This window comes from Cajanus cajan, chromosome 9 (genome assembly GCF_000230855.2).
Source record: "Cajanus cajan strain Asha chromosome 9, NIPB_CcT2T_4, whole genome shotgun sequence".
Classification (NCBI taxonomy): Eukaryota; Viridiplantae; Streptophyta; class Magnoliopsida; order Fabales; family Fabaceae; genus Cajanus; species Cajanus cajan.
The window spans coordinates 31,427,752-31,439,707 of record NC_138525.1 but is presented as its reverse complement, the minus strand read 5'-3'; the positions used below and the strand labels follow the sequence as shown (position 1 = coordinate 31,439,707).

The 11,956-nt window shown below is 31.7% G+C and overlaps 1 protein-coding gene across 7 annotated transcripts; it reads right to left on the bottom strand.

Annotated features, from left to right (window-relative positions):
* Positions 1 to 4,330: 4,330 nt before the first annotated feature.
* Positions 4,331 to 8,783, bottom strand: LOC109811225 (putative glycosyltransferase At5g03795). Of its 7 annotated transcripts, none has more exons than XM_083063766.1 (5): positions 8,549 to 8,783; positions 6,877 to 7,712; positions 6,651 to 6,781; positions 6,065 to 6,413; positions 4,331 to 5,236 (listed from the first exon to the last, which is right to left on the bottom strand). In XM_083063766.1, the coding sequence occupies exons 2-5, from the start codon at positions 7,648 to 7,650 to the stop codon at positions 4,571 to 4,573; spliced, it is 1,920 nt and encodes a 639-aa protein (XP_082919892.1). In that variant the 5' UTR covers positions 7,651 to 7,712; positions 8,549 to 8,783; the 3' UTR covers positions 4,331 to 4,570. The 7 variants fall into 7 exon arrangements, with proteins under 7 accessions (XP_082919892.1, XP_020230491.1, XP_020230488.1 ...); XM_020374902.3 differs by having other exon boundaries at positions 8,554 to 8,783; XM_020374899.3 differs by lacking the exon at positions 8,549 to 8,783 and adding an exon at positions 8,393 to 8,473.
* Between the last annotated feature and the right edge of the window lie 3,173 nt (positions 8,784 to 11,956).

Genomic DNA, 11,956 nt, shown 5'->3' with positions numbered 1-11,956 from the left:
TTAAGTAGGGGTATAACTAAAACTTTATAAAATAAGTAGGGATAAAATTGAAAATTTAAGAAAAAACTAAGGGAAAAATATGGATATTATAAAACAATTAGGAACATAATTGAAATATAGAAAATCAATTAAGGAGTCATAGAATGGTAGAAAATAATTAAAGGCATAAATGATATATTAGAAATGAACCAAGGATAATATTAGAAATAGTAATTAAAATTAGGAGGTAGAATTGGAATATTAGAAAATAATCACATGTTTAATTAAAATTTTGGGATAACATTTTAAGTATATTAGAAAATAAAATTTAAAATAAAATATGATTTTAGTTTATTAATTAGTTGAAAATAAAAAATCATTTAATTTACTAGATGTATTTAAAGTTTCATGAATTGATTTGACTTGATTTATTACTAAAATAATGAATTGCTATAATGCAATGATGTACTAAATGGACATGATCCAGAGTGTGACTTTTGAGTCAAAAGAATTTTGGGAGGAAAAGAAAAGAATTTGTGAATTTTTTTGAAAATATTTTATTTTACTATCAAGGACAGTTGATAGTAAAAGAAATGAGAAATAAGGTTTTTGATAAAAAGTTTGATTGAAATTTTTTCTTTAAATTTACTATCAAGGGCATTTGGCAGTGTGATGTGACAATGACATTGATGAAGGATGGTGAAAACAAGAATGAGATGGTATGTGGAATATGAATTTGAGATTGAGTTATTGATGCTAGTGATAGTAAATGGGATTGAGTGAAATGAGTAGGACAAGACCTATAATCTAGAGGGTTGGACCTTTAGTCTAAAGAGTGTTGGGGTATGGGCAACCCCACAAATAATCAATTTTTATTTGATTTTGTGGTGTGGTAACTTGTCGGATGCATTGACACTCTGACTACTATTTACTTGTTCGCATTTAATGTGACATTGTTGAATTACTAAACAAAGTGATGTTGCGCTGTAACTTCACTAAACACTCAGGAGGAAAAATCTTCATGGTGTGCTGAGTCAAAATGATTTTTAAAAATATTTTGAGTCAAAACCTACATTTCAAAAGCATATTGCATTTTTTTAAACATTTAGCAATAATAAATTAATTATCTTGTTGTATGTCTATTATAATTTGTATGATTTTTTATATATGGTTGTATGATTTGTTTGTGTGACATGGATGAAATTAAATGTCCAACTCCTTAAATATTTTAAATCTGGATACTGGGGATCTCATGATGCAGGGAAGTTAAAGGTGCAATTAGAGGTTTAGATCCAAAAATCCAGAGTTTAGGATGGAGACTTTTATTACATTAAGTTATGATATATGTATAAAAAAAATGGTTTGTAATATTTAGTAACTTTTATATAACAGAACATTATTTGATATAGATAAAAAAAAATTCAATTTATTTTAGAATCCTTCTATTTGCCATCATAATATTATTTATATTATTAATAATCAAAATAATTAATCCGGATTAATGTTCAAAATATGGAAGGGGTTACACTTTTCATTTGTTATGCACCTTTTCATACTCATCTTATAATAAGACATGAATTATAAAATTTATAACTTTAGAATTTAAGAGGTATTTTTTTTTATTCAAGTAGATCTTGAAAGCTTAATACTTATTTCGTTAGTTGGAACATTGTTGTCATTTTTTTTACCATGTTCCACTTTTCAATAGGACATGTATCAAAAAAATGCAATCAAATTTTTTTTCTTTGCTTCTAGTAGACAAAGTTTTGACCTTTAAAGAATGATGATCTTGTAGATTATCCTTCATTGTCTATAGTATCATATATGATATTTACTTTTGCATTGCTAGATGCTCAAACCTTTAGGTCGAATTTTGATACCAATTAAAGTAAAAAAAGTAACAAATGATAAAAGAGATTAAATTATGTGTTATATAATAAACATGTTTTGGCACTAGTACAAAAATAGGATTTTACGTCACTCCATTTACGTCAAAACTCCCAAAATACGTCGTTATAAATACGCAGTGGCATTATTGTAAATAAAAGCTAACTAATTTACGTCGGACAAGGGGGGGTTCGACGTAAATTATACATTCTACGTCAGGCACAATTACCCTCCGTCGTAGATTGCATAATTTACGTCAGATCCCCCCTTGTCCGACGTAAATAATGCACATGACTGCCCTTAAAAGAAGGTCACTAGCTGGAGATTTGGACAGATTTCAAAAACTTCTTCCCCCGCGCGTTGAAATCCCTCCGCCTCCTACTCCTTCCTTCCTTATAATTTTTCTGACATTTCAGTCTCCATTCATACGACAAATGGGTGAGGAAGCAAAGACAGGTGATATTTCCTAGTGAAACTTTTTTTCTTACTGATAGTGTTATAACTTGTTCTACATTAATTAGTTCTTGTACTTATTATGTGTGTTACTTTTTATATTTTAAGTAGGAACAACCAGTGGATGAAGCCAAGCTTGAGGAGAACAGAGAAGAGAAGCCAGAGGCAAAACCAGCAGAGGAAAATAAGGAGGAGAGCCAAGTCCAGGTTGCAGCACGAGTCGTTCTGCTTGCAGTCATTTTTTTTTTTTACAACTTTTTACGTTGAATTTGTTATGTTTGACGTAAATTTACGTCGATTTTTTACATGCGACGTAAATTTACATCTCCCGCTTCCACGTCGCACGTTTTTTCGACGTAAAATTTGTAAAATAACCGACGTAGAATGTGTATTTTGTACTAGTGTGGTCATAGCACCCACAAAAAGATTTTCACAAGAGAAAATGTAAAGGAGATAAGCAAAGAAAAGTAGTGCACACATAGATTTATCTCTTCAACAAGAACTATATCCAATCCATTTAACATGAAAGATTTCCCCATAACAAACCTTGTTACAACCAAGTATTTAATTATCTCTTCAGGCAACATCTTGATCTCATCCTAAAGATCTCTTAACCTAAGTATTCTTCCTAGCCTTTTTAGGATCTACACTTGCAATAATGTCAACTAGATATTACTTACAAAAATGTATATAAGAAAGTTACTCACTCAAATAAGCTTACAATATTAAGTGCAAATATACAACTTGATAATACAAAATATAAATCACAAAATACAAGTGGGTGTCTAACAGATCATCCATTGAAAACTTAAAGCTTTGAAGAAATTCACATTCTTAAAGAATTAATTTTTCAAGTCCAATCAGTGTCTTCAATCTTCTCGAGTCCTCTATATATTGTTCATACATGAAAAATTTTATTTATAGACAACGTTCTTTCTGTTTGAAATACATTAAATGCAAAGGTGACTCTTCACATAGCTTTAGTGGAGAGAGAGTCTCACATGTTCAATTGAAGTGACAATTTATATCAAGAAGGTATATCTCTTCTAACATGAATAAGACGGGTTTCTACGTTATCATTTTGTTCAGTTATTCTTCCTTTGTCATGATAAAGTTATTTCAATTTTTGAGCTTGAGAATATCAACAATCAACTTAAAATTCGATTATAAATAAATACACAAATATTCAAGCATATGCAAAACACAAATCATTTAATTGATTTTCATAAAATGTTTCTTTGAACAAAGATTTGTATGAGAAATAAGAAATTATACCTTTTCAAAATATCTTTATATGAGAAATTTCAAATGTTTTATCTTTGGAAAAATATGGATGCTTAAATAGTTTTTGGTACTCTAAATTTGAAATAAACTTATTTTTAGACTCTATATTTAAAATTAATATTTTTTAATATTTAGTAATTTCACCAAATACCAATTGATGTTACATAATATGTTACTGCTACATATAGTTTTAAAGAACTAAAATAAGATTTTATTTTAAGGTTTAATACTTCATTTAGACTATGAACTTCTTAAATTTTTTTAAATAAGCTCCTAAACTAAAAAAACTTATAATTAAATCCTTCATCTTTTTTACTTTTTGTAATTTAATCTTTATAGTTAAAAATTTGTTTACTATTGATAAAATTTTACAAAATATTCTTGATATATATGGATAATTACACAAAATAATAATCTAATATAGTTGTTGAAGTATATAGATATTAAAAATATTTTATAAATTTTATGAATTTTAATTGAATTTTTAACCACGCATACAAAAATATAAAAAGATAAAAAATCTTATTAATTTTTTTAATGTAGAAATGCAATTTAAAATTTCCAAAAATTTTATAACTAAATAATGTATTAAACCTTATTTTAATAACAATGAACTAAAAATTAAATTTAAAGGAACAAAGAGAATCTTAACTCTAATTCGATACAAATACAAAAATTAAAAATATATTTAATCCATTATATCAAATGGCAATCTCCGTAGCTTCAGTTATAGAAGGCCTCTATTCCTTTATTAAATGGAACTACATGGGCAAAGAATACAGTATAGCCATGAAGGAGGTAGTATTCAGTGGAAGAAAAATATACAAAATGTTGTATTTATAAACAAACTTCCAAAGCTATGCACAACAAATGACCTTATCAATATTTCACATAGCAAGAAAAAATTCTCTACATAGCAACCAAGAAAAAGAAAAATCTACTAATCTACTCGTACCCTTTCTTCAAGTTACCTAGCACGTGCAGAGAAGACTCTATTGTACCAAATAGAATGAAGTATCATATGAAATATATCATACTTGACAGGATTCTTGTGCCAAAGGAAATGCTGCTGAACCTTTTTGACCCTCATCTGCTTCCTAAGATACGTCTTTTCTGGGATGGAAAGTAGAATATTTTTCAAGTTGGGAATATCCTTCTCCAAAACAATAACCGCAAAGGATTCCCAATTCAAAACCTCAAAAAAGGGTGGCACAAAGTTGTCAGATATTATAACAGGAACACACTCATAGAAAATTGCTTCCACCACTCTTGGACTGTTCACTTCATAGCCTTTGGCACAAATGCAATACTTGCTGCTCTTCATGTACTGGATATAGTTCCTGTTGCCCTTGGACTTTGCCATTTTCCCAAAGATTTTCATGTCAGGGTCTTTGTTTTCCCAGTGCTGCAGCAAAATTGGCCTCACATAGCCATGCATGCTCCCTGCAAAAAAAGCTAGTGTTTTCCTCTTTGAAGCTGAATTTCCACCAAGATCCCTAGTGGGGATTTGAGCATTGCGGACGTAAGTTTCCGGAAGAGACGCATCTTTTCCGAAAAAAAATCCTTCTTTCACATCAGCATTACAAAGGGCCCTTATGCAGTTAGCCATGTCAACCTTTGTTTCTCCTGGTGCCTGCATAGTAGAGAGGTATCTTGTATCATGAGATAAAATTCTTGAGTAATGTGATAGAAAATGTCCAAGTTTATGTTTGTGTACCACAAAGAAAGGAGCTAGCCTTTTGTTTAAATTTTTAAGTAAAATTTTGAGTATAATATTGTATATGATATGATATTTTTAGAACACCCGTTTTAGGAAATTGCTATTTTGGCTTTGTGGATGAGCCTTGTTGCAACAGCAAGGCTGAATTCCTGAGACCTAGAGGTAATAGTTTCAAATATACCTCTTAACTACGGGAGCATTTGGTTTCTCTAAAGCGAGAAGAGTGCACTTTAGAGGGTGAAGTGTAGTAATAACCATTAATTAGAAGAGATCAAGGATTGAGATTGCAATTAAGTTTAAATTTTCTTATAGTGTATTTGATTTTATCACAACAGTTGATTGTGAGTGCATCTTTTTACTTTAGAGAAGTCAAATCCAATTAAGAGAAAAGTTTGTGTAAACATTTTAATTACTAAGTGTCAGCCACACACACTACAAACTAAGGGTTTGTTTGGGTAAACTATTCCAGAAGCACTTTCATGAGAGTAAAATAGAAAAAAAAAATGAAATAAGTTTCTCCATAAATTAAAATTATCTTATCCGTAAGTTAATTTGGTGAAGCTCTCACCTATTAACTTCTTCAAAATCTCATTTTTTAACTTACGCATAAGCTAGATTTAGCTTGTGGAGAAGCTTAATTTGATTTTCCTTCCTTTTTCTCTCTTCTATAAGTGCTTCCGAGAAGTTTATGCAAATAGGCCTAATACATAAATGACAACAATTGAAGCTGAAAAAACATACCCAGTCATGGCAACCAACAAGAAAATGGTCAGCACCTCCAGTTCTGTTCCAGAAGTTATATTTACCTGCAATCATATCTATATAGTTATGCAGATACTGAATCAGGTTCTTATGACTATGTGAACCCTGTACATACAATGCTTCCTCTAGCATTCGAGAACTGAAAGGTAAGTAAAACAAGTGTGCCTTATTTGGATCTCTAGTTACAAATTTTTTATTAGCTTCCATTTGCTTCATGAACCATCCCTCAGAAGCATAAATTCCTGTGAGAAATGGTGAGTGCAATATTGGTCTAGCTCCTTCTCTGTACACATACACTTTGAGAGTCTCTTCCATTAATTCATAGCTCCTGAAAATTTGACACTCACATGACTATCAGAAGGTGAAATATTGTAATTGCAAAACAAATTTCACTTGTTTCATCAGAATGTGAAAATAGATGTTCTCTGAAAAACTCTCACCATCGACAATTTTATTTCACATTGTCAAAAAATATTCATAGTTGGTAATTTCATGAATAGCAATATTACTTCTAGAAGATACTTCTCAAACTTATTTTTAAGGGGGAAAATTAATCAAATAATACCTCTTGAACATGGAAAAGTTTTGATAAATGGGAGCATAAAGATTTGGATCATTCTTTACAATTGGTGCATTTTCAATCTCTGATCTGGCCTGCAGTAGCTCTTGATCAACATCTGAATACCACCTTGGTCTCTAAAATAAAATTGAGAACATAAAAGCACAATGTTATATTGAAAGACAAAATACTCCCTAGTCATTATAATCAAGCAGAATTTTTAATCACATACCATAGATCGATATGAAGCATGGCTTTGAAGTAATAAGTTGTTCATTTCAGATACTGTTGTAACTTCTGGAATTGGTGTATGAGAATCTTTATTCTCAGCTGGGACACTGATCTTAGCATCATTTTGTGATGGCCTAACACCCTCTTCCTTTATGGAGTTACTTATGTTGTCTTTCTGAAATAAAGATACAGTGGAATCATTTGATAACACCGTGGCTATAATATTTGTGCTCACATTTGGCAAAGAGTCATATGAAGTTTCAGAATTTTGTTCAGTTCTTGATGAAATGTTGTCTTCTTCAGAATGGTTTGTAAAGAAACTCAAACCAATAGTATTGTTAAAACTGCTAGGTATAACATCTCCTATTAGCTGGATTTCAGGTACACTGTCTGGTCTCTTAATACTTTCCGCCACCGAATTTTGGTCAGACTCATCAAATCCTAAAGATTTGTTTGGTGTGCTTCCTGGTTCCAAGACAAAACCAGTTTTTGGAAAGGTGTCGTTTTCACGAGATATCAAAGTTTTATTAGCTATCACAAAGGACTGGTCTCCAGTACAGTTTGTTCGATTGAAAAATGTCACATTGTTAACCAATTCGTCTGAAGCCAAGAATGTGCTACTTCCTGCTGTTGGTGTCTTGTCATCAGAGAATAGAACAGTTCTGTATGGAAACTCAAGGTACTGAAATGTTAAGATCGCTGCAAATGAAATGCCAATGAGCCATAGCAATCTCTTTGTTTCCAGCTGAAACAAGGATAAAAATTCTTGACCCATTTAGTTGAAATTATTCAACTATGTCAATTGAAGGGAATTTGCAATTATTGTGCATAGCACCTCTGCAAGTAGTACAACAGAAAGAAACAATGTCATTATATAAGTTAAACAAAGATTATGCAAAATTTCGCTCTTTACCCTTCAAATGCATCCAATTGAAATATAGAGAAACACAGAAAATTCAACGACAACAAAAAGGCTAACAAAACCAAAGACTACACAAGAATTTCCATTAAGGGAACAGATTTATCAATTTCTAAACAAAAATGAATATACATTTTACCTTTTAGTCAATTTACTCAACTCAAATACAATTGTGGTTGTTTCTGGTGAAAATAAAGAAGGTTTCTCACAGAACCAACTTATCTGCTGATTTTAAAGCAAAGGCTAAGAAAAAAAAAAGATCAGAAAAACACAACAAAGGCAATATCTTCCTACCTCAAAACCTACCAAGATGTTATCCTACCATATACCAAACACCAAGCTAATAGTTTACAGTGATACGCAAACAAGCAAGGCACAATTCTCATGTCACCCCATTTAGCATGCAAATCCCAATTCAACCCACAAGCCTAATTCCAAACTACAGCCACCCCATCAACCATTTCTTCTAAGAAAATCATCAAGAACAAAACAGACCAAGAGCAAAAAAAAAAAAAAAAAAAAAAGAAACCACTGACAAGAACATATGAACACCTCTTTGGAAGCACCCAAGAAGAAAAGAATCTTGTGTTGTGCTTACTTGAAATCTAAAAGGTTCCAAGATTTGTTCTTTTTGTCTCATTCTTTCTTGCATGCAGCTTAGCAAACACCAAGGTGGGTTCGTGTAGAATTATTTATATTAATATTAATAAATAAAAAATTAAAAAAAAAAGAGAGTAAAATAATGGGTTGGAACCTTACGTGGCACAGACTCCGACGTTGGAAGTTCCTTCGACGCTCATCCGTTCACAACACGTAAACCGTAAGAACGTGACCGTATTTACATTTGTATCTATGAAGTTTCAAAGTGACACAGCTGAAGCTGACATGTTCAAACAGAAAACCCATTAGGCTGCAGAACGCCACCGCTCCAAGTAAGCCACTAGAAAATTCAATTCAACATTTCTAATAAAGAAAACAAAATGCTCTCGACTTAGTTTACTTTCTTTTGCCGTAGGTTGGATATTATGAAGAAAATTATATATCTACTATCTTTTTATCGCATTTCCACGTCATCTTTTTTCTTTCCATAGTTCTCTTTAATCATTGTGACATCATTTATTATTATTATTATTATTATTATTTTTTTCTCTCCATCTCTATTTTCTTCTGGTACAACCTCTTTTCTTCTATGTACATTTTATTCTCACCCTTATTTATACTAATATTAAATCTGATCCACTTTCTTCTGTAGCTATTATCACATCAAACTACACTAAAAACTAAAAAGTACACCCTTTATATTATTAATTTTAACTATAAAAATTACATAATACTATAAGTATTGTATATATATTATCCTAAAAACTACATATACAATCAGACAAATACTATAAGTAATATATATATATATATAATAGGAAAATACACCTGACGCATTGTATTTTTTTCTTTACATATATGATTATATAATAAGGATGTTTAATATTCTTCTTAAAAAAAAACAACTATTATAATATCAAAATAATAATAAAGGTAATATAAATCGTAACAACTCAATAAATTTTTACACTTTATATTTCAACAATTAAGTAACAAATACATTAAAGAAATCATATAATAATACTTAGATATTCACAAAACACATAAGTATAAGATGTAAAAAAATACAAAACAATTTTTGTCATTTTTGACTTGAAAATTTCAAGGTCCTTTTGGAATTACAATCAGACCTTGTACATATACACAAATATACATCTAGTATAAAAGTACTAAAAACATAAAGATTCTAACGTTGGTCAAGCGGCTACTACACAATTGTTGAATTAGAATAGCTCAACCAATAAAACACTTGACATCCCCATTATGACAACCAAAGTCCTGCTCACCCCCATTTTAATTCTATCATGCTCCCATGATAAATATGATTATCACAATTCAATAATAAGGATAATGCAAGGGTGGCTTGTAGACACCTAATTTCGCCTGAGGCACATAAACAAGGAAATGAACTTTTAACATAAGAAGAAAGAGCTCCTAAAGGCCCGAAAACAACATCAGAGCAGGCTAACATGACATCTAGAGGCCCAAAACGTAGAGGGCCAGAATTAGGAGCCCGGAATGGGCCATTCCCAAATCGAAATAGGCCGTTCTGAGCTTAGAAAAAAGCCTGTAACCCTAGGTCAGAATGCCCCGTTTTGACCTAGTTTGTTACATGCAAAACTAAAGTCCGGAAACAGGCCATTCCAATTTTAAATTTTGTGTATAACAGAAAGGCCCAAAACGTCCCGTTATGAATTCAAAATAGTTCGTTCTAGTAGATTTTCGTGCCTATAAATAATAGGCTCGCAGCACCAAGGGAGCGAAAAGAAAAGAAAAAATTGCTTACTGAAGTTTTGTATAAACTCGAAATTCTTTCTTTCTCCCTCCTTTTGTATTTCTGAAAAGTTGTGAGACACATTGTAGTGTGAAAGGCGACCAAAATGCGCCTCAAGTATTCCACATTTGAATAACACTTTATAAAGTTCGCTCAAGAGGTATTCCCACCAATCTTCTTTTCCATTTTCTACTTCTTTTATTATAAATACTACTATAACTAAAAAAGGACAATCATGTAGACGTTTTAGGATAAATAGGGTAATTTTAAGTTTAAAACATGTAAATAACCGTTAATAAAGGGAACCAAATATTTAAATTGTTATTCTCTATCACGCTAGTTTCACTATAATCAAGGGTACCAATCTAGGGCATTGTAAGGTGCCTAACAACTTCCCTACAAGTAACCGACCCCGAACCTAATTTTGGTTGTGAAGGCCAAATTTTTTATTTTTAAGAATCTCTTTTTTCCTTTTTTCGATGTTTTGAGCAAAACTTTAGTGGCGACTCCATGAACTATTTTCAAAAATCATTGATTAGGGATTAGTCTGGTTTTGGGGAATTCCCTAACCGATGAGATTTTCAAAACGAAGGTCCAAACCATCTCTGGGTAAGATCGGAATTTTTTAGGTTCCGATAGATGGCGATTCCACTAAGGAAGCTTAAGAGGGTCAGGCCCAAAATAAATGATGAAATTAGCACGATAAGAATAATAGTTCAAATATTAGTTCCCTTTACTTTATTTGTTTTGTATGCATTTTTATTTGGCTTTGATATCTGTATGTTTGAAATAAACAATTGTATACAACCCTTGCACACAACAGTTCCCTCTATACCTAAGGGCATGAGTGTGTAAACGTAGGGAGTGATTGATATACGACCGACTCAAGTATAGCCTTAGAGCCTACAAGCCTTATCGAAAATCACACTCAAGGTGATAATCTGTTACACTAACCCAAAATACTGCGTCAAACCTTAGAATTTGCCAGGTGACGGTGACAGAGATACTGTGTCCTTATAATAGGGGCACCTTAGGGCCCTTTAAAGACTAGTGAGGATTAGAATCTTTCTATACAAAACACTTTCTTTGACAGGGACCACAACCCATAAATTTGTACGTACTAATCGTAGGTGTATGTTGTTTAAGCATATGGTTGTTTCATTATTTTTAATTCAAATTGTTTGTTTTTTCTTATAATTCCCATAAGATAAAAATAATAAATATGCAAAGAAAAATGTATGTCACACATATGCATAGGGTTAGCAATGAATTTCTAACAGAAACAAGAATCATTACTTTGTCACATCGTAAAATATTACGGAAAGGAACACTAACAACTCATCTTTATAAGGATGAGTCACCGTCTTTGTTAGAAATCTACTTCGAACATACTCATTTAATAAGCCTAATGTCTACCGTTGTCCCTCAAAGGTGGCTTTTCAAAACTCCATACTCATAAGGGCTCAAAGAGTAAAAGCTATGGAAGCCTTAGAGGAAAGAAATCGCATGTTGAATGAATAACTTAAGCAGCTTAAGGAGCAAATGGCAAGAATGTGCATAACCATGAATAAGCTGCAACACAATGATAACAGTGCCAGTAATGTTATGGACGTTTCCAAGGATCACTTGAATGCCTTGGAAGAAAGATTTAAGAGTTGTGGAGGGCCACACCTTCGACGCTCAAGAGGCTATGAAAATGTGTTTAGTGTAGAATATACAATTCCCCACCAAGTTTAAAATCCCCGATTTCTAGAAGTACATTGGGACCAGTTGTCCAAAGGGACATTT